Raw genomic sequence first — 23908 nt, 5'->3', positions numbered from 1 at the left:
CTACTCAAATTTCTGGTAAAATGAAGTCAGGCTGACATTAAACTTCCCTTCTCCTCCCCTTTTGCTGCTGCTCTGCCCTGACCTGTGTGGCAGGCATCTTTGAAAGAAAGAAGCTTGTATTTCTGGCTTTTATTCTACCTCTGGCTGGATCACTGAGCCAAACTGCAATGAAGTATTGAACTGCAGTGTTAGGAATCCACAGCTAATTCTGCCAGACTTGGGGCTAAGGACTGTAGTTTTTCATGCTTTCTGGTGATTGGGAGGGAATGGAGGGACTGGACCACATTATATCAACTATATTCCCCAACCCAACATAACTGATTCTTTAATTTAGTGATCACATTGGATCTAAATTTAGAGAATGGAAAGATTATTATTAAAGCTATAGGAAGACCAACAAATAAACCCTCTGCCTTCTACTTCAGAAAATGATCCAAATGCATGTTTCAAATAATAGATAAAAGAAGGCAGAGAATGTGATTTTAGATCTGCAACCACAAGGGCTCTTCTTCTTCTTTTCTTCTTCTTCTTCTTCTTCTTCTTCTTCTTCTTCTTCTTCTTCTTCTTCTTCTTCTTCTTCTTTCTTCTTCTTCTTCTTCTTCTTCTTCCTTCTTCTTCTTCTTCTTCTTCTTCTTCTTCTTCTTCTTCTTCTTCTTCTTCTTCTTCTTCTTCTTCTTCTTCTTCTTCTTCTTCTTCTTCTTTTTTTCTTCTCCTTCTCCTTCTCCTTCTCCTTCTCCTTCCTCCTCCTCCTCCTCCTCCTCCTCCTCCTCCTCCTCCTCCTCCTCCTCCTCCTCCTCCTCCTCCTTTTCTTCCTTCTCTTTCTTTTTTCTTCTTTCTTCTTTTTTTGTCAGAGACAAGGACTCAAACTTCTATCTGATGCTTGCTTCTACTCATTGGCTGGTACTCTACCACCTGAGCCATACCTCCAGCCCAGGTTTGACAATTCTTTGCCTGCACTTCCCCCCTGCATAGACTGGCATAGTTTCTGTGCTGAAAAAGCTAGTATTAGGCAGAACGTGTATAAACATTTAACATGCGATGAGTTCATTTATTTCTTGTTTGATTCAGTAAATGTTGTAGAATGTCTGCTATGTGTCAGTCACGGCTCCAGATGATGAATAGATAAGACCCTCCTCATGTCATAGGACATTATCTCCCTCATTGAAGACACTGAAAGGTCTCAATCAGTCAAATCCCAAACACTGTATCCTCCTGTACAAGCACTGAAGTTCCCTTCCTGATCACACTGATTTTAACTCAAAGACAAACTTTGTAGCCCATGTCAGATACAGGTTATCCATGCTCTTTCCAGCAAACTTTGGAAAGGTTGTAACTTGTGACCCTCAGGTCTCCTTTCTTGCTGTGCTGAGCCTTTCTATCATCTCCCATTCAGAAGGCCATGGAAGCTGGCCATGAAGCTGGCTGACCATAGGCAAAACTTGGAGAGGCTTCTATTGAAAAAAAAAAAAAGCCTGGGACTGTACTGTGTAAAGGCTGCTGAGGATGGATAGCTCATGGTTCAACTTCCTGCTGCGCAGTGCTTATAAACCACAACAGATTTCTTTTAAATTCTGGGGCTACAACTATCCCCTAAAGATACTGATGAACAAAGCAGATGAATTCTTGAATTGTTGGGACTGACATTCTTATGGAGGACAATCTCTTTTTTTCTTTTGTGCCAGTACATGAACTCAGGGTCTGTGTGCTGTCCCTTAGCTTTTTTTTTTTGCCACTTTCAGGTTTTGGGTAGTTAAGTGGAGAGACATTTTTCTACCCAGGCTGGCTTTAAACCACGATCCTCAGATTTCAGCCTCCCAAATGGCAAGGATTATAAGTGTGGGTCACTGGCACTTGATTTTTGTTTTGAATGAGGTAATATTATGAAGGAAACAATGTAGATATATGTATATATTTCTCTTAATAACCAACTGGTGATTTTGTGTAGGTTTTTCAGCAAAACTTTATTCATGATCATATTTTGTTATGATATGAAAAATTGAAAGTAATTCTTATTTCCTTATATTCATCTGCATGCAGAGTCTACAAAATGGTTCTGCATAGAAATTTAAAGGCATCTTGATTTTCAAAAGGCCACAGGATCAAGGGCTCGCCTCTCCCAGTGCAGTGTGTTCCTCCCAGCAGACGTCCCGTTAGACATTAGAGTATGGCTGCAGGAGAGCACAGGCTCTGCTTCAGTCAAGTTGAGAAATGTTTGGCACACAGGAGTGAAGGGATGAGTGAACAAATGACATTATACTTGGTAAAAGCTTATGGTGCCTGATTCGATGCTCGACCTGGGTATTGAGTCTCTAGTCTTTCGGTCAAATACTAATACTGATGTTGTAGTACTGATGTTGTTGAGGTGATTGACATTTATAATCAGTTACTTCTAGTAAAGGAGATCATGCTCGATGTTATGAGTGGGTCTTGTGCCATCAGTTGATGGCTTGTTTAACAGCAAAAACTGTCAGTTACTGAAGAAGAAAAAGTTATGTCTCAAAACTTTTTTTTTTTTTTTTGCCAGTCCAGGGACTTGAACTCAAGGCCTGGGCACTGTCCCTAAGCCTCTTTATGCTCAAGGCTGATGCTCTACCACTTGAGCCATGGCACCACTTCCAGCTTTTTCTAAGTAGTTTATTGGAAATAAGAGTTTCATAGCTAAGAGATGGAACCAATCCAGATGCCCCTCAGTAAATGAATAGATCAAAAGAAATGTGGTATATATACGCAATGGAATTCTATGCCTCCATCAGAAAGAATGACATTGCCCCATTTGTTAGGAAATAGAAAGACTTGGAAAAAATTATATTAAGTGAAGTAAGCCAGACTCAAAGAAACATAGGTCCCATAGTTTCCCTTATTTGCAATAACTAGCATATGTCTGGGACAAGCAGAAAAGGTCAGATAAGTTGATATTAGGTGAAATGAACCCCAAGATAAGTATTCAAATGTTTTTTCTTTCTTGCAATTGTTTCTAACATATTTATAAGATGATTTTATTTTTTGCTTTTTATGTCCCTCCCCCATGGTATAACCCCTGCTTTCACTGTATTTGATGTTGGTATAATTTGTGAAGGGGATGGGCAAAAAAAACCCTGTTCAAATAGGGATACAGGTGGACCCATTGCAACAATGAGATGTACAATGAGATGTTCGTTATGTTGAAAAACAAACTTTACAACTTTGGCTGGGGGTGGAGGGGATGGGAAGGGATGGTAAGTGAAACAAAGGAGGAGGCAACAATGCTTGATAAGAAATGTACTCATTACATTGCCCATGTAATTGTAACCCCTCTGTATGTAAAAATTAAAAAAAAACTTTCCTGTCTGGGCTGGCTTTGAACTGTGATCCTCAGATCTCAGCCTCCTGAGTAGCTAGGATTGCAAGGGTGGGCCACTGGCACCTAGCTTGCATTAAAATGTTAACAAGAATACATGTCTCAATTTCCAGCATGTTTTTCAGATTGTGGACTTAAGACTCTTAATGTTTATTCTCACTGGGTTTCCAGCTTGTAACCTGCTCTACTAATTTCAGTCTTGCCAGAGTTGATAATTGGGTGAGATGATTCTTTAAATTTCTTTTAATGTGTGTTGGTTTTAGTTCTCTGGAGCACTCTAACTGATACAAAGAACATGACAAAAATCACAATGGTGGTTCTACAAATGATTTTAAAAAATATGATGGGTGTGGTGGCTCCTGCTTGTAATTTTAGCCACACAGGATGTAGAGATTGGGAAGACCGAGGTTCAAGGCCAGCTCAGATGAAATGTTTGCAAGACCATATCTTTCAGTGAATAACAAACTGGATACAGTGGCATGCACTTGTCATCCCAGCTATTGCTTCCTGAAAAACATTAGGGAGGATCACTGTCCAGGTTGGCCTAGGGATCAGTGTAAGACTTTATTCACTACATAATGAAAACCGAAAAGGGCCTAGACTGTGGCTTAAGAGCTAGAGTACCAACTGCTTAGTAAGCATTAGGCCATGAGTTCTAACCCCAGTACCACCAACATACAAAATAAAAGATTAAAGTCTAGAAAACACTGATATGATTGCTATTTTTTTGACCTCAATAATAACCCTAATCAAATAAACACATTTATAGCTTGGTTCAGCCTTTCTTTCTCCCTTCCCTCCTACTAGCCTCTCTCTCTCTCTGTTTCTCTCTCTCTCTCTGTCTTATCCCTGCCTACCCAGCATCCCCCAAAGAGAGCTTTAGATTGTATAAAAATGTTGCCACTCACTGAATTTAACTGTTCTGTATATTTTCAATATATAAATATAGCAGAAACTCATTCCAGTGTAATTGAAATAAAATATAATCTTGTTTTCAGTGGCAGTTTTAAAGCTTTGCCGGAGAATACCTCTGGGCTCAATCTACTTTGCAATCAGTAGGTTATTTCTTTCTTGCTAGCCAATTTAGAGAGATTCATATTTTTCTGAGTGTTTCTGAAGCATACGCAGGAAGCCAAGGGAACTGATGCCGGCTGCAGAACGAGCTGATCTGTGGTCTTTCGAGAGCCCCCATTCACTTTGTGAAACTGTCCGGTGCTAGAGGCTACCTTCCCCTGGAGAGCAGAGAACTTTAATGGGCCCCCATCTTCCTACCCCTCTTGTGGAATGTGCCACATTCTCACTGATGCTGACAGTCATCTGCCCAACCCTGATCTCTTATCCTGGAATTCCTGAGACCTCTGTTAAGAAGCTGAAGCTGGGGTGGATGTGACTGAGAGGCTCAGCTCAGGATTTGCACATATCTTTGCACTTTCAACAACTAATGGCCTAAGTGAAAGTTTTCTTATCATTTTGAGAAAGAACGGAGGGCCAAGTACAAATGTACCACACTGTAAGCAAATGCATTATACATTTTTCTGGAAATATGGAAAAAGATAATGATAAAGCAAGTGGAGAATTTCTAGACTATTACTCAGAAGAGGTGAAGAAGTTCTTCTGGATTCCTCCCTCCCCCCCATTGCTCTTATTCTTGTATTAGTAAGCATAATGACTCCACTGTTAAGAATATTCAGATAGTGACCATTTCTTTCATTTTTCTTCACAAGTGATTGTCCTTTTTATTTTTTTCTAGGAATGTAGCCTAGCGTCTTTTCTCTGTAGAGAAGCCACAGTCATCATTTTAAAGTGCAAAAAGCAGATAATATGTTCTCTGTTCAAGTGATAGAATAATGCAACTTTCTCATCCTAATTCACAAACACATTGTGAGTTAGCTCTTAGGGGCACCTCTGCCCTCTTGTGCCATGATTCTGCCTCTTGAGTTTTCTGCTCGAGCCCCATTGACCATTTTATATTTATTATCATACTTGTTGTTGCTATTGTTGTTATTTGAGACGAAATCTTGCTATGTGGCCCAGACTCACCTCAAATTTGTGACCTTGCTTTCTCAGCCTCCTGAGTCCTGGATTACAGGCATAAATCACCAAGCCTGGCTCAGGCTCTTTTTTTTTTTTTTTTTGTCAGTCGTGGGGCTTGAACTCTGGGCCTGGGTGCTGTCCCTCAGCTCTTCAGCTCAAGGATAGCGCTCTACCACTTGAGTCACAGTGCCACTTCTGTTTTTTGGTGGTTAATTGGGGATAAGAGTCTCATGGAGTTTCCTGCCAGGGCTGGTTTTGAACCGCTATCCTCAGATCTCAGCCTCCTGAGTAGCTAGGATTACAGGCGTGAGCCACTAGTGCCCTGCTTCTGTTTTTTTCCACAGTGATCATCATACACCGCCCGCCCCCCCCCCCCCCCCCCCCCCCCCCCCCCCCCCGCCCCTATTCTGTTGAGTAGCTGTGTACAGATTTGTGTCACCTCTGCTGGAATCTATCTATACTCCAGAATAGGTGCCTTCTTGTTGCTCATCACACTATATCCTCATTGTCTTTCCAGGGTTGAGCATAAGGTACTCTTAGGAGAGACTCAGTATCTATCTGCAGTGTGAGAAACTCCAAAACCCAAACTTTTGAGTCCTTTCTCTGGGCTACCGTTGGGTTCCAACGGCAAAGGACATCTGGGTACTTCCAGTGTTTGGGATCTTCAGAGCCATGGTTCTCAGAGATTAGTGCGCATGAAAAACCAGCCAGGAAACTTGTCAGACAATACAAATTTAAGTTACTTATTCTGGACTGGGGACTTTCCTGGTCTGGATCCCCACGATTTTAGTCTGTGGTGATATTTGGATGACAAACCACAGAGAATAGGAATGTGGGGGAAGAGCCCAAATCACAGTAGAGAGACTGGATTTTTGAAAGGAAAAGTTCTCTCTCTGGATCATTGGTGTTGCAGGCTGCATTTGGTGTGAATTCTCTCCCAATTCCCCAGAGTCCTTCATGCCTCTGGGTGACTTCGAGTATTCCCTGAGCACAGTCTACCAATGCATCCATTTTATCCACTCGCAGATGGCAGGCATTGTTGCTACTATCTACAACTAAAAAAAGTTCTAGGTTAGTTTAAAAGTAACCCAGCTTATCTAAAGTCTTGTTGTGCTGTGAGATCTATCTTTCAAAACTCTAAATACCATCCCTAGTTTCAAATGATGCCTGAGGGGTTCATGAATCTACAGTCTTTATCACCTAGGAGATCGCAACTCTCTTAATGTCTGGATTCAGCATCTGTACTCGTATAAAAAATGCTTCCGTGCAGCTGGTGGAACTATAAATCAATACAAAGCTGTACTTCTGAAGCTTTAGTATGGATATCCCCTGACCTGCCTGCCTAGCAGAGGCTATAGAAAGTAATTTGTAATGATGAACAATTCCACTCAAAGCTCCAGGATTCCAAAGGAAATCCTGGAGATTTCTCAAAAGAATTCTCTGGGACCAGAAAACATATGTCATTTTTCTTTCAGAAAAAAAAAGAGAAGCATCCAATCATTACACCAAGCAGAAAAATCTAATGTCTTCTGTAATTTAGATTTCAGCCACAGGGTGACATTTGAAAAATACCACATGGTTTGCATTCTTAATTTAACTGCTGGAGGTGATATGCCAAACAGATGAAATTTGTCACCAACACATTGTCTCTCTGAGCCCTGATTTTAGAAAGATAAGGAAGTTAAGGCCTGCCAAATATAAGAATCTACCGAATGATTATCAGTTGCATGAGATGATAACATGATTATTATTCCATCTAAATAGGAAGAAGTTGAAATAATCTTAGCTATACTGTTCCTTTTGAAGATGGTATTTAATAGGATGAGACACCGATTCAGAAAGAATACTAGAGGTTGCTATAAAGCATGCTTAAAAAAGCATTAAAAGTCAATATAAAGACCTAAGTGGTTTAGTGCTTGTCTAGCATGCATGAGGCCCTGAGTATGATCTTCCACCGAGCACTCGAGTGTACACACACACACACACACACACACACACACACACACACACACACACACACACACTAGTTAGGAAGAGTAAGAGAGCCTGAGGCAGAAGTTGAAGTAGATTATTATAAGCCCTTTTTATAACTTATTATTACTTACAAAGCATAATGATAGTACAATCAATACCTTCTGTGTTCTCTAAAAATCTTTAGTGGAAAAACTTTTATTCATTTGTTTGACAAATGCTCTTTGGGTCACTTCCTTACTCTAGCCATTGAGGAAAGAGCAATAAACAGGATAGACTCTATGGCCGATTCTTGGGAAGCTACTCTTTAATGAGAGATGGATGCTAAAAAAGAGTAATTACACAAACTAACAAATGATTAATACTATGCAAGCCCTACCATAGAATGGTGCAGTATCCTGTGAGCACAAGGAATGGGGAGAGCAAACAGAAGCAGAGACAGAACGTCTGTGAAGTGTCTCCATAGGAGTGGTACAACGATTTCATACCCAGTGCTCTGCATCTAGCTCATGACACTTTCAATCCTGTGATTTCCATTGTTTTTAAAGTAGCTTTACTTATTTTCTGAAACGTTTCATATATGGTAACAGTTTCTTACTATTGAGTTTATTTAAAACCACTTTATTGCAAAAGAATTATTAGTCCCCAGAAAGTTACGAAGATATAACAGAAGAGTTACATGGACTCTTCATGTGGTTTTTGTTATTGTTTGTATTTTATTTAACTATTGAACAATAGCAAAATCAGGAAAACTGGTATTCACATAGAGCTTTCAAGATTCAATGTCATTTTTCTACATTTTTACATATCCCAGATATGTAAAATAAAGAGTTGGTTGGGTCTTAATAATGATAAACGAATAAGGGAAGCCATGGGTCTGGCTTACTTCACTTAATATAATTTTTTTCCAAGTCTAATATATGTCTAGGATAATCTTACCAGACAAGCAGAAAAGCTCAAAAACTATGTACACATGACCATATAAAATGATGCTAAGTGAAATGAATCCCAAGATCGGGACACAAATACACAAGAGGTTTTTTTTTTGTCACTGTTGTTTTTAATGTACTATGTGATTTGTTTTGTTTCTTTTGTATGTTCTTCCCCCATGTGTATAATCCCTGTTATCACTATATTTGATTCCAGTGCCCTGCATCTTATATATATATATATATTTTTTTTTTTTTTCTAATTTGAGGGGAAGGAAAATAAAAAAATACTGAAACAAGGATACAGGTTGACCCATTGTAACAATGAGATGTACAAGACACTATGTTGAAAAGGAACTTTACAATTTGGGGTGGGGAGGGAGGAGTTGGGGAAGTGAGGGGGGGAAGGGATAGTAGGGGAAAAACAAAGGAGGAGGTATCAATGCTCTCTAGGAAATGTACTCATTACCTGTAACTGTAACCCCTCTGTACAGTATTTTTTCAATAAAAATATTTAAATAAAAATAATGATAAACGACTATTTCATAAGCATTATTTTTTCTACTGTGAGATAAGTTTAGGAAAAATAGTATTAAGCATATTTAATACCTTACCTGGACTTTATTCATCTCCAGTTTGTTCTTCTCATTCGCACTCTGGTCTTGCTTGCCAGCTCCCTTTTTCTGAGGGCCTTTTCCAAAGAATATATAATTGACAAAGGCATATTCCAACAGAGCCAAGAACACAAACACAAAGCAACCCATCAGGTAAATATCGATTGCTTTGACGTAAGGGATCTTTGGCAGGGTCTCCCTGAGGTGGGTACTGATGGTTGTCATTGTCAGCACTGTGGTGATTCCTGTGAACAGAAAGACAAAGTGAAGTTGGGGGGACAAATGCCTCTCCCCTAGTAGTGCCATAGGACGACAGCAGGAGCATGATAAACTGTTGGACAAAAGGGCATCCAGTTTAAAACACACACCGGTAAGCACTATCCATGGCCCACCAATAAAGCACAAAATAGAAGGTGTAGCTCATGGAGGGTTGACAACATTAAAACATGCACGGAGGAAACAGAATAGATGAAAGTTCAGATTAGAATGCTATTGTCCAGTGTCCCTTATTCTGTTATGTGCCATATCTTTCCTTTTCCTTCTCTCAGCATCTCAGTCCTGCCTCTCCTAGGTCTGTTCTTGAGATACTAATTCCCACCGCAGCCTTTGCCACTTTCCTAGCTGAGGACCAGTTTCAGGAGGTCTACTTCATCTACAAGGCAACGCTCACCCAGATCGCAAGTTCAAGTTCAGCATTAAGAAAAATGTAGGCTGGGAAGGTGGCTTAGTGGTAGAGTGCTTGCCTAGCCTCCATGAAGCTCTGGGTTCGATTTCTCAGTACCGGATAAACAGAAAAAGCCGGAAGTGGTGTTGTGGCTCGTGGTAGAGTGCTAGCCTGGAATAAAAGAAGCTCAGGGACAGTGCTGAGGCTCTGAGTTCAAGCCCAGGACTGGCAAAAAATAGTATATTATTTGTTGTATGATATCCTCCAAAGGAGAGATATATAGGAAAGGTTGTGATTTTTATGAAATAATGGATGTATATATTCTAGATACAATATAATCTTGTTGCTTTGGCTTTTAAAATATTAACCCTCTCCTCTCTTTTTCATGCTGGTACTGGGGCTTGAACTCAGGGCTTTAAGCTCTCACTTGGCTTTTTCACTCAAGGCTGGCACTCTACCACTTGAGCCATATCTCCGCATCTGGGTTAATGCTGGTAAATTGGAGATTAGAGTCTCATAGACTTCTTGGCCTGGGCTACCTTGTTTCTCAGATCTCAGCCTCCTGAGCAACTCAGATTACTTGCATGAGCAACTAGGGCTTGGCCATCTCTTCTTTCTTGACCATAGAGCCTAGTTTCCTACTGTAAGGAAAAGCTTTATTCAGAACTCGACCTTAGACCTCTTAAACAGTTAAGTATGACTTTGTTAATAGTTGTTAATAATTGTTAATAGTATGGTGTCTGTGAGGCTGCTTCATGAATAATTTGTGTTGTTGGTGGTAATGATGAAATAATAATTAGGAAAAATTAAGAAGTAAGAAAAGAATGTGGAATCTTGCATAGATTGCTTGTGCTGTGATATCAATATCACACCCTCATGTAGTGTTTTACAGTTATAAATGCCTATAGGTTTGCATTATTCTCTATGGCTGTCAGCACCGCCCAGTGACTATGATAGGCGAAATATATTTCCCTCTTATTTTGTAACTGAGCAAACAGGAACTTCTGAGATTAGTTATTTTGCCATAGGTCACCCAGCTAAAGGGCCTACATCAAGGGAATACTTGGTTAAAATAAGCAGAGAAGGCAATACCTGAAATTTGATGTAAGTTCTTAAAAATAAAGACTGGAAGGGTGAAATGGATAGTAAGGACAAAGGAAAGCAGGCAAAAGAGATGGAAGGCATCAAAGTAAAAGAGGTCACTAGATTATTCTAGATGCATAGATTTCCTAAAGTCACTGCAACATTTTGAAAAATAGATTTATTAGAAATTTGGGGACTACCTCACAAAAGTTAAGTAATGGACTCAAATATTAAGTAATTTATTCAAATAAGATTGACATGAAATACCAGTAGGAGCAGTCTTATTATTTCTTAGAAGAAAAGTTTAAACTGCATCTTTGTACAATCTAGTTAGAGATACTCAACAGAAATAAATTATTGATTTACAACTTAACTAATTGTGTGTCTGCTTTTTCACCTTGGGTTTAATTTTTTTTGACTAGTGAAAAATCCATAAATCAGATGTCATTCTTTTGCATAATTAATATAATACATTATGTCCAAATGAACATTGTTTTCTATAGCATAGACTGGTATTTGGCTAGGTAATATTTTCTTGGTGTTACTGCCAAAAATGCGACTCGATTTTTTTCTTTTTTTTTTTTTTTTGGGGGGGGTCCGGTCATGGGGCCTGAACTCTGGGCCTGGGCACTGTCCCTCAGCTCTTCAGCTCAAGGCTAGCGCTCTACCACTTGAGCCACAGCGCCACTTCCGGCTTTTTTCTTTTTGCTTATGTGGTGCTGAGGAATCGAACCCAGGGCCTCATGCATGCAAGGCAAGCGCTCTACCACTGAGCCACCTTCCCAGCCCGCGACTCGATTTTTTTCTAAGTTGGTGAGTAATTTGTGTGCACACTAAAAGATTTTCCTCTAATTTATAGCCAAAAGATGAATACCATCATGAAATACAATAGTTTTACAAAATGGCAGCTGTGATACTATTTCTGGCAATGCTTGGTGGTATATACCTCTAAGTGTAATTTGTTAAGCTTTTTAGAAAATTTTGTTTTCTTGTGAAGATGCTGTACAGAGGGGTTACAGTGACATGGGAAAGGCAATGTGCATTTCTTGTTGAGCATTGTTACCCCTTCCCTTGTTGTTCTCCCACTATCCCTTCCCTCCCCTACCTCACTCACTCCTCCCTCCACAATGGTTTAAACTTTTGAGCAAAAGGTACAAGTAAATTAATATCTTTTAACCTACATTTGTTACACTCAAGATTATGTTAGGCATCATTATGTGTTGATATTGCTAGTCTCTTTAATCCAAATATTATTTGCCTTGAGGATAGTCGTGCAAAGTGAATCACAATTCACAAATTTGCTTGTTAGTATTCTCTTCTTTGACTCAGATATCATCCAGTGATTCTTTCTTTCCTCTAACCGTAATATATACACATGGTTATATTCCCACTTAAGTAATATGTGCAGATACATATGTATGATGTGGTAACTACTTACTTGCTTTCTTCTGCCTTAGAATATTCAAAGGCTGAGAAGAGACGGTAAACCTTTGGCTTTGAGAGTCTTGTATACTCAACCACCACAATTAAGCTACAGAGAAGACCTTAATCAGTCTAGGTGTGAAAAGATATGCTGATCATTTGATCCAGTGTAATAGTCTCAAAAGAGAAGAGAATGCAATATGTTTTCTTAGGAACAATGCTCTGTGTGTGTGTGTGTGTGCGTGTGTGTGTGCACACATGCACAATGTGTGTATACGAATAAGTTCCAGATAGTGATCATTGGAGTCTGTAAATCAAATGATGAGGCAGACTTCTGGATGCCTAGATTCATCAGACACACCTTATATATTCTAACTTTCCCAGGAATTATTTAGAGTTTCAAATATAGCCTTGCAGCTTTCAGCAATTACTCAACCGTGGCAAGATTAATTCTGAATTTTGTTCCACTAAACAGGAAAGCATTTTTCATTTTATCTGGATCCCAGATCATTAATATAGCTGATGAATTGTCTGCACCTTGCTGAATATAATGAACTCCAGTTAAAGGAGACCCAGTTTGATATTTTTAACTTTAGTTAATATTCAAAGGAAAATATTTCCCAAGTCATATAGCTTGTTCATAGCCGCTAGATTTGTTTAGATTTCTCTAAATCAGTTTTTTTCTATTGAATATAATGAATTCTAAGTATTTACCACTGTAAAAATATAGGAGGAAATAAAGAATAAGTCATCTCAAATTTTGTCAAAATTAGCATAATAAAAATTTCAGAATATATCTTATAAGTAATTACATAATGGAAAACATATATCCCATAAATATTACCTTTTCTTTTTCTTTTTTGGCCAGTCCTGGAGCTTGAACTCAGGGTCCAGGCACTATCCCTGAGCTTTTGCTCAAGGATAGCGCTCTACCACTTGAGCCACAGAGCCACTTCTGGCCTTTTCTGTTTTTGTGGTACTGAGTAATTGAACCCAGAGCATCTTGCATGCTAGGCAAGCACTCTACCACTAAACCACATTCCCAGCTCAAATGTTATCTTTTCTAAGTGTTGAAATGTTACAGTGTAATACATTTATCATAAACATCTTTATGCTTATAATTAGCTATTTTATTCTTAAGCATTCATCTATAACGTAATCTGTTGGCTTGCTCTAAGAGACTTCTTGCCCATGATTGCTACTGCTGGCATATTTGAAGGTAGAAAACTTTCCTCACTCTGGTGTACTAGACATGCATTACCTAGTGCAACTCTGGCTGCAGATGCATCATAGTTGATCCAAAAAGAAACCCAGGACAGAATTGTAATCAGGGTAGAAGGCATGTAGGTTTGTAGAATGAAGTAACCAATGTTTCTCTTTAGACGAAAACTCAGTGACAGCCGTGGATAGGCTCCTAAATTTTTTTTTTTTAGAAAAAGGAAAGAAAAAGAAAAATTAAAAAATTCCATCATCATTTGATCACAACCCATCATCTTTCCTTCACCACCCTCCTTGTTTGTTTTGGAAGAAACATCCTCACCTGTTGTAAACTCTACCTTCTTGGACACCATCTTGTAATCAACAATTGAAAACTGAGGAAGTTCGATTTTATTAACTCCAGTTACCGCTCCCTCTCCTCCATTCCAGTAAAACTCGATGTCATCTGTGGTGTAGCCATCTGAAGTAAAGAAACACAGCTTCACGACCTAAGCATCTAGAAATTCTTCCCATAATTATTTTCTTGGCAGTATTGGAGTTTGAACCCAAAGCCTTGCACTTGCTAGACAGGTGCTCTATCATGGAGCCGCACCCTAAGCCCTTTTTGCTTTAGTTATTATTCTGATACAGCCATACACTTATGCCTAGGCCTGCCTGGATTGCGCTTCTCCTATATTATACTTCCTGCTATAGCTGAGATGACAAGCATGTGCCAATACCCAGCTAGTGGTTAACGTAGGTCTATTTCTTTTTTCCTTATTTATTTTTTGGCTTTGACTGGCCTCAAATAGCAATTTTATCTCACCTCATCTTCCCAAGTAACTACACTTACAGGTGTAAGCCAGTAAGCCTGGCTAGAAATTCTTTCTGAAGACAGTGTGGGAATCAGGGGAGAATCCTAGTAAATAGGGAGTAGCATTGCTACCTGCTTAGCTGCTATCCAAAAGGTGGCATTGTTATATATTAGGTGCCGTATGGATTGCTATTTCTAATGGGTTGGTAGTGGGTGCATTAAGACCACAATGCATCTGGGATTGACAGATATGAACTCTGGATCATTTAGTGACATCTGACATCATAGTGTCATATTTATTTTCTTTGTATCTGCTAATGGGCATTCTTTTGCAGTGAGAGTTGTTAGACTCCAAGGGTCTGATAATAGATTTTAACTGTGTGTTTAATAATAAAAAATGAGAAGAGCTCAGTGACAGTAGGCAGGCCCTGAGTTCAAAACTCCAGGACTGGCACAAAAAAAGCAAAGCAAAGAAAAGAAAAAAGCCAAGTAATAATAATTAAGCCCTTATTTGTTAAAAGAGAACAGAAGGAATACTTGTATGGAGTATACTGAGAAACTGAATTTGTACAAATCAGTTAAATGAGAAAACTATTTTTAAAAATAAATGCACATTTCTTTAAGAAAATTAATCAAAGCCGGGCGCTGGTGGCTCACGCCTGTAATCCTAGCTACTCAGGAGGCTGAGATCTGAGGATGGTGGTTCAAAGCCAGCCCGGGCAGGAGAGACCGTGAGACTCCTATCTCCAATAAACCACCAGAAAACTGGAAGTGGCGCTGTAGCTCAAGTGGTAGAGCGCTTGCCTTGAGCTGAAGAGCTGAGGGACAGCGCCCAGGCCCAGAGTTCAAGCCCCACGACCGACAAAAAAAAAAAAAAAAAGAAAGAAAATTAATCAAGCTTCTATTCTTAGTCTTTGATTTAGCTAATAATATTATAGCTATCATATTAGTTAAAGCTTTGGGCACTAGTAAATTATTGGTAATGTTCTCATGATCTATCTATCTACCTATCTATCTATCTATTATCTATCTATCATCTATTTATTTTTTCATGGTACTAGGAATTGAGCCCAGAACTTTGGGAAAATGATAAGCAGGTATTCTACACCTGAGTTTCAATCCTGTTCTTTTGTTTTTGGGTTACTTTTGAAATAGGGTCTTCTTAACTTTGCCTGTGCTGGCTTTCAACCAGGCAGAGGCCTGCCTTTGCCTCCTAAGTAGCTTGAATGATAGGTGTACACTATCATAACTGGTGAGATAGAGTTAATTCAAGGAAAACATGTAGAATATTGCAGAACAGAAGGATCTGTACTGTTTTCAGCACGGAAGGCCTCCTGTCATAAGCTACTCTGTTTTTCTACTCTCTCCTTGCTTGCCATGGCCTTGCTGGGTTAGGGTCATGCAAAAGAGAGACTGTACAACAAGAAGGGTTATATTTTAAAAAAAAGCTAAAAATAATCTAAGACAGATTCAAGATCCAGTTTTTTTCTTTTTACCAGAGACAAGAAGACCTTTTCATTTTCTTTTTATATTTAACTCAAAAAAGTAGCAAATCTTTTTTTTTTGCCACTAGAATACTGCTGCTTCCAGGTTTTAAAGGTAACCTTATGAGCTCTTTGTAGTAGACATTATTTTGACCTACTTTTGATTATATAGTGGTAACATCTTTTCAGAAGATTAAAAAAAATGTTTGAAATTTTGCAATGGAATACCAACTGACAAAAAGTCTCCCCGAATGTGTCACTGTAAGAATAAAAGAAAATTTAAACTGTTTCTTCCTTATCTCCCTCTTTTCCCTCCCTCCTTTTCCCCTCTCTCCTTTTTCCTTCCATCTCTTCTTTTCCCTCTCTCTGAAACAAAGATATCTCCACTTTATTGTTTCTAGTAGTTCTAATTCCTCTTCAAAAAGATTTTAGAATTATTTTCTCTAAAGTTATGAAACCCCAATCATTTTACATTTACTATGTAAAGTTTAACTTTTGTTGTAATGCGATTTGAGTATGTTTTATTTCTCTTTAAACCACCTCCTTCTAGGTCTGACAACTTTCCATCTCTTCCTTGTCTAAAAATCCATACCATAATGACCCAAGTGTAGTCACAGAACTAGCAGGTATTTATTGTTAGATATTATCGCTGTTATATGAGAAGCTATAAGAACCTATGGACTTAGCACATTCACACAAGACTAATTACTATATTCAGGATTTATGAGTTTGAGGGGAAAGGTTCTTATCTTTGGGAGATGAATTAACATTGCTTACAGCACCTAATAGGAACGTACAAGCCAAAAGGTAGGTAGAGGTAGATGACTGATGGATGAATGATCTGCATGTTGAAGAATAGAAAAACCTTCTTGTAAAATTTAAGCTAGCTAAGTTAACTAGGTGATGGATTATAACCTGTAGCTCATGTTTCATTGTATCAATTTAGGGGGACATATGTAAGCACTGGTTAGGGTTAAGCAAGTCACTGAAGGCCTGGGTTTTGGAGGTAGAAGAAAGATGGAAGTAAGTGGGTAAGCCCAATCAGCTGAACACTTCAATACTGCATGCAATGAACAAGCTGGAATACAACAATGAATCAATGCATATTTTAAAAGTACCTCAGCCCTTCTACCTTACAGAGTATCCCTAGATGCAGTGTCTGCTACCCAGTGAACTGAGGTCTGAAAATATTAACTAAGAAATCACTGAAACAAGTTAAACAATTCATAAGTCTTTTTAATATTTTTTTATTGTAAAAATACTGTACAGAGGGGTTACAGTTACATGAGTAAGGTAATGAGTACATTTCTTATTGAGCATTGTTACCTCCTTTGTTTTTTCGTAAGTCTTAAATTGCATGCCCACATTTATTTGCCTTATCCCACTGAGGAGAGCATGCAGCCATTTGTCCAGCCTATGTGTTCTGCTGTACTTGCTAGCCACCCATCAGTCACTTAGGAGGCAAGCTAGTTCCTCACTAACTGTTGAGCTATTGCAATGCTTTGTGCTTATGACACTGTTTCGAAAGGAAATGAAAAAAGACCACATTTACATAGTTAAAAAATTAAATCTGTCATAATTGTGTTTTGTTATTAGTTACGGTTGCTAACCTCTTACTGTGCCTAATTTATAAATTAAGCTTTATTCTATGTAAAGCCTAAGACGTGGTACTATCTTTGGTGGAAGACATCCGCTTGTGTCTTGGAACACATCCCCTACAGATGAGAAGAGACTATTGCATTTAATAGTTCATGCAGTTAGTGGTTTGGATCTTTATTTCCAAGGTCACTCGCCTTTTGTTTAACTACAACCTATTATGCATAGTGTTCAAGGCATTGAGATAATTACAGATGATTATTTTGGAGGGGGGGGGAGAGAATGCTCATACTATTTCAGGGAGACAGTTGAGTTCTCATGGGAGCAATAATGGCAAAGGAAAGAGGCCTCAAAATACTCTATTATTCAAAGGTTACTCAAGAAAATTTTTCCACAGAGCGAGGACATGAATTTACTCACACCTCAACAACCTATTTACCAAAGGTTTTCCTTTATGAATTGGTGACATCACATAGCATCTCAAAGCCTGAGCACTTAGGTACCAATGATGTTTCCTAGCAACAATAACTACACAGAAGCTCTTAAAATTTCCTCTCAGCCTCCGGGGACTTCTTAGTGGTGCAGAAAGTACAGATAAAATTAAGTTGATGTCAACAGATGAAGATTCATGGAGCTAGTAAAATATAGAAGTATCTAGATATCATTGTTCTTCTTTGCTATTTGAAATAAAGTCATCATTTTGGATGCATTTTCTATCCTGGAAATTAAATTTTCTCCTTATTGTGTTTAAATAAAGTTAGAGGAGCAGTCAAATACTGTAGTCAGACATGTTTTGTATGGTAGAGATGTTAAACTTTTGGTTCATGAGCAGGCTGAAATGAATACAGTTCTTTTTGTGGAGGAGTCATAGGAACATACTAAGTTTCATTGTGTGGGTCTTGATTGCCTTAGGCAGACACTTAAAGGACGCTTTTCTTTGCTATGGTAATTGGTTCAAAGTTAGGCAATGATTTGTGCTCTTGGACTTTGAATACAACCCCTAAAGTTCATGAGCTGGGAAGGCGATTCTCAAAGCAAGACTTGGGATGTAAACTATTTAAGAGATATTTAGTTCATAATGCTTCACCATCATGCATGGAATAATGCTGTTAAAAGGAAGGAGAATTTGTTTTCCTTTCACTGTCTTGTTTTCTCTTTCATGAATTCCTTGCTCTTCCACAAGGGAAGTGCAATAAGCACTAGTTGCTGTCTTCTTGATCTGGTGCTTTCTGAACTTCAGAGTTGTGAGCCAACAACATTTCTACTCACAAAATGTTACTCCTTTTGTTATGTTCATTATAGTAGCACAAGCCAGACACAAACATAAAACAGCTAGGCAACAACAGTATCCTTGGGCAAATTCATTACTTAAAAATAAGAATGAGATCTAAATGGATCCAATCCTAAAGAAATCTAAGACTTCTATTCTATACCTGGGAGGAGAGATAATTCCTCTTTTAGCTATTATCCACAAGAAATCCTAAATGGAGTAGCTAGTCCAGATACAAACCCTTCCTATTTCCATCTGTCCTTGAGAAAAATGTCCTGATATTATTTATGTATTTATTTAGCCAGTCCTAGGGCTTGAATTCAGGGCCTGGGAACTATCCCTGAACTTCTTTTGCTTAAAGATAGTATTCTGCCACTTGAGCCAGAGCTCCACTTCTGGGTTTTATTGCAGATAAGAATCTCAATTTCTTCCCAGTCTGGTTTCAAACCACAATTCTCAGATCTTAGCCTCCTGAGTAGCCAAGATTACTTCCATGAGCCACTGGTGCCAGGCTATAATATCCTAACTTTTTAACAATTAACATTTCAATTGTTACAAAATGACCTATAAGACAAAAATAATCTACACACAATTCCTCTTAAACTTCCTACATAAAGGTAGAAATATCTTGACTTTATCAATAGCTCTGTCCTTGTAGCTATGAAGATCCTTTTTTTTTTTTTTTGGTCGGTCGTGGGGCTTGAACTCTGGGCCTGGGCGCTGTCCCTCAGCTCTTCAGCTCAAGGCGAGCGCTCTACCACTTGAGCTACAGTGCCACTTCCGGTTTTTTCTGGTGGTTTATTGGAGATAGGAGTCTCACGGTCTCTCCTGCCCGGGCTGACTTTGAACCGCGATCCTCAGATCTCAGCCTCCTGAGTAGCTAGGATTACAGGCGTGAGCCACCAGCGCCCTGCTGAAGATCCTTTATACCATAGTTCTTAGACTAGTAATTATGTATCTCAGGAGATGGTTTGAAAGTGATTTCACTGTGTTATATAACTATAATCTATCTGTACATCACTTTTACAATAAAATTTAAATAAAAGAAAAGAAAGTGAATTGTGCCAGATTGTTCAGTATCTTGATATTTCATACAACGATTATTGTGAAGGCTGCTTTATATTCTTACTTACCTGTCTCTGTAGTTCTATGGTATCCTAAGGAGTAGTAAATACACTATAGAAGTCATTTTTATTTTATTTTATTATATTTGTTATTTTCAGTCCTGGGGCTTGAACTCAGGGCCTGGGCACTGTTCCTGAACTTCTTTTGCTCAAGGCTGCACTCTACCACTTGAGCCACAGTGCCACTTCTGGCTTTTTCTGTATATGTAGTATTGAGGAATCAAATGCAGGGCTTCAAGATGTTAGGCAAGTACTCTACCACTAAGCCACATTTCCAGCCCCAGAAATCATATTTAAAAAGAAAAAGAAACTCCCACAGTTAAACACAAATCTTTGCAGTAGCCCATTAGCATTTGACTTCTGTCTGACAGGTTAGGTGGATTTCTGTTCCTTGGGATGGCCACCTCACTATTTTCTCAGTGAACTCAATAGTTAAGTTAGAGTTTTTGGATAATTGTTAGAAAGATATCCTTACAATAAGCAGAAGATTCATCTTCTTGTAGAACATCCATTATCTAAAATGTGGCCAGCCTTTATGCTTTCAGAAAACAAGTACTCTTCTGTATAATAGTACCACCCATATTTGAGAACCTGTCATATTTGCTTTCTGCCTTTTTCTCTAAGCTCTAGTCTTTTCTAGAATTTGAATCTACTTTTGGCTTAGTGTTTTCCAGTTTGCTTTTACGTCACTTGACGTATAGGGTCTCAAACTGAGAAGCAGCTATGTTTCCCTTGCTTCTTTTCTTCCTACTTCTCTTTGAATCATCTGGCTCCATTGACTTTTATACAGATATATTTCAAGGCTGACCCTGGTTTTGGAGTTGCTCCTGATGGATAAAAGGACAGAATTTCGTGGCAGCAAGATTTGGAACTGTGTCATGTTTCCAGATTTGGGATTTTAGAGTCAGGGATGCTTTGTAGTTTTTTTTTTTCCAACGTTTTCTCAGTCTTCTTTATTTTTAACCAGAACTAAGCAAGGTCAGGATTCTCGCTTTCCCACGTCACTGTAGCCTCAGCATCTGCTATATTTGGCTAATATTTGAGTTTTACATTTTTTTTGCCAGTCCTGGGGCTTGAACTCAGGGCCTGGCCACTGTCCCTGAGTTTCTTTTGCTCAAGGCTAAACTATACCACTTGAGCCACAGCACCACTTCTGGCTTGTTCTGTTCATGTGTTTCTGAGGAATTGAACCCTGGGCTTTATGCATGCTAGGCAAGCACTCTACTACTAAGCCACATTCCCAGCCTGTGAGTTTTGCTTTTTTTTTTTTTTTTATAACTGGCAGTTTTTACTGATTTGTCTGTTAATCTTCATCCATATGAGATCATGTCATTTAACCAAAGATATAATATTGAGTGTAAGAAGATGTATTATATTCCTGTTTTAAACAGTATTTACATCTCACTAAAAGTTATTAAACTGAAGTCAACTCAATAACATATTATTAACATGCTCATTAACATACTATCATTAATTTTCTTTATGTATTTTGGACATAAGGACAATAAAGTAAGACTCATGAGGATCTTGTAGCATGTAGACTTTAAAAAAAAGTTAATTTATTGTTATAAAGGTGATGTACAGAGGGATTAAAATTATACGAGTCAGGTAGTGAGTACGTTTCCTTTCTCTTCCCTTACTCTCTCCCTGTCCCTTCCTCCTGTCTCTGCCCTGAGTTGTATAGTTCACTCTGATCAGTTGTTGACTTTTTTTGAGTGTAGTGATTGACTCCTCAATGATTTGGCTGAACCCTGATCACCAATGGGTCTCTAGTACAATGACTAAGTTTTACTCTCAAACTTCTTTACTCATAATGTATCTAGCTGCCCCTAAATATCCCCACCAGTAGAAATCTTTTTGCTATCATCAGACCTCCAAACTCTGACTGTCGCCCAGGCTGACATGTAAATTGACTAACCATCAATAATTTCTCCAGATGAAGTTATCTGCCCACTTGGATTGAATGTGACAAGTTACACCTTTGGTGTACTCAGCTGCCTTGGGTGTGACTGCTACTTTGTCTGATCCTATTTTACCATTTTTTGCCCCATTTTGATGAAAGTTTCATGCTATCCCATTCCTATCCAATCCATGCACTTCTTGGTGTGACTGGCTAGCAAAAACCACACATTTTCTTAGTTACTTGTTTTCTAAGAAAGCAGGACAAATTTGGTGAGCCTTTTCAATAAGGTAGTTTGTTTGCCCCCATCCCTCCAAACTGAAGAATAGGATTGATTACAATCTCTACTAAAAGTTAACTCAATTTGACACACACTTTTAGAATATTGAGTTATTGGTTTGGATCTCGATGTTCATCCTTTTAGTCTCATGTTATCTGCAGATTTGAAAGACCTGGCTTTTATCACAATTCCCTTGCTTGAGACAAGTGTGGAAAGTCAGAAACAAGGAGAGACTCCTGTAACATTCCTCTGGCATTTTCCTTCTAGCTGAAATAAAAAAAAAACATTTTATCCTCAAAAAACTCCACATAGAGCTCCCCAATGACCCAGCAATCCCACTTTTGGGCATTTACCCAAATGATCACAAACAAGGCCACACTAAAGCTACCAGCACAACTATGTTTATTGCAGCATTATTTACCATAGCTAAGATATGGAACCAACCCAGATGCCCCTCAGTAGATAAATGGATCAAGAAGATGTGGTATATATACACAATGGAATTCTATGCCTCCATCAGAAAGACTGACATTGCCCCATTTGTTAGGAAATGGAAAGGCTTGGAAAAAATTATATTAAGTGAAGTAAGCCAGGCCCAAAGAAACATAGGTTCCATGGTTTCCCTTATTTGCAATATCTAGTATAGGTATGAGTCAAGCAGAAAAAGTCAGAGAATGTGATGTTAGGAAAACGAACCCTCAAATATGTATTTTAATGTTTTTGTTTCTTTCATGCATGTGTTTCTAACGCATTTATAAGATTATTTCTTTGTTGCTTTGTATGTCCCTCCCCCACAGTGTAACCCCTGCTTTCACTATATTTGATGTCAGTATAACATGTGGAGGAGACGGGGACAAACAAGTCGTTTAAGGATTCAGGTGGACCTGTTGCAACAATGAGAAGTACAAAATGTCATGTCAAAACCAGCTTTACAATGTCGGTGGGGGGGGGGGGGAGGGGGGGTATGATTGGGTGGGGGGGAGGGGGGAGGCTGGGAAGGGAGGTGAAGGGTAAACAAAGGAGGAGGCTGCAATGCTTGGTAAGAAATGTATGCATTTTTCTGCCCATATAATTGTAACCCCTCTGTATAGTATGTTCTCAAATAAAATAAAATAAAATTAAAAAAAAAAAACAAAAACATTTTAGGCAACACTTTGTGAGATAACACCATCATTGATCCACTTAATATTTGCCTAATTTATGTTTTGGTCTCCAGCCTGTTCATCTGTACTTATCATATCTTCTTGATTCTCTTATTTTCTTGTCTTATCAAATGAGAAAGTGAGGTCCATTTGACTTGTGTTTAGAGAAATCAAACTGGTTTCACAGACTCAAGATTCTCTGTCTGTGGCTAAACTCTTGCCTGAACTGCCTCACCAGTTTACACAGCTGCAGAATTTAACTGGAACAATGCAAGTATCATTCTGTCAATACTCAAGTACTATGCTAATGACACTAGACTCATAATAATACAACCTCTTCCCCTTCACAAGGCCCATTGTCCTTTAACATATCCTAACAGCGTCAGAGACTTATTGGCCAAAGATCAGGATCAGAGCTTCTCTTAGGGCCAACATCAATGGTGATGTTAAAGATGAGCATGCCTGGAAATGCTCATCCTATTATTAGAAGTTTGTCTTGCTATGTGTGTTACCAATGAAGTTTCCCCAAACCATTTTAAGCCATCTACATTTTATTACCTGTAGTAGGGAGAGACTCATGTATGTCTTAGAAAAAAATTCTTAAAAAATTTTTATTGAAAAGGTGATGTACAGAGGGGTTATGGTTACATAGGTAAGGAAATGCGTACCTTTTTTTCTGAACAGTGTTACCGCCTCCCTCATTTTCTTCCACTTCCCCCACAACTCTCCTCCCCTTCAAGTTGTAAAAAGTTTATTTCTAACATAGTGTCTAGTGAGTATCATTGTTGCATTGGTTCACCCTTTGTCCCTCCGTTTTTGTGATTCCCCTTCCCTTCCACAAATCAGATAAACTTATATACAAGACAAAGAGTACAGAAGTCAAAAACAGTGTCAGCAGGGAATAAACCAAAGAAAAAAAAAGTAAGAAAAATAACTGAAAAAACAACTGCAAACAGTACAATAAAAAACACCCCAAAAATCTTGCTTACATTTCGTGGAGTTCAATTTTTTAAGCATCATTTCATGTGGTCATATTCACATCACAAC

General features: G+C 38.6%; 1 protein-coding gene across 2 annotated transcripts in view; it reads right to left on the bottom strand.

The window, feature by feature from the left end:
• The window catches only part of Gabrb1 (gamma-aminobutyric acid type A receptor subunit beta1), a 308684-nt gene that overhangs the window by 4112 nt on the left and 280664 nt on the right, over nt 1–23908 (bottom strand). Inside the window, exons 6-8 of one of the 2 annotated variants that reach the window (XM_042678275.1) lie at nt 13595–13732; nt 13316–13468; nt 8886–9130 (exon numbers count right to left, since the gene is read on the bottom strand). In XM_042678275.1, coding sequence (XP_042534209.1) covers nt 8886–9130; nt 13316–13468; nt 13595–13732 — 536 coding nt within the window. The remainder of the gene's footprint in view (nt 1–8885; nt 9131–13315; nt 13469–13594; nt 13733–23908) is intronic. The other variant, XM_042678276.1, reaches the window with a different exon arrangement.

This window comes from Dipodomys spectabilis, unplaced genomic scaffold (assembly GCF_019054845.1).
Source record: "Dipodomys spectabilis isolate Male_0828 unplaced genomic scaffold, ASM1905484v1 ptg000043l, whole genome shotgun sequence".
In the NCBI taxonomy this organism is placed as follows: domain Eukaryota; kingdom Metazoa; phylum Chordata; class Mammalia; order Rodentia; family Heteromyidae; genus Dipodomys; species Dipodomys spectabilis.
Note: the sequence above shows the minus strand (reverse complement) of the source record. Positions and strands in the feature narration are given on the sequence as shown.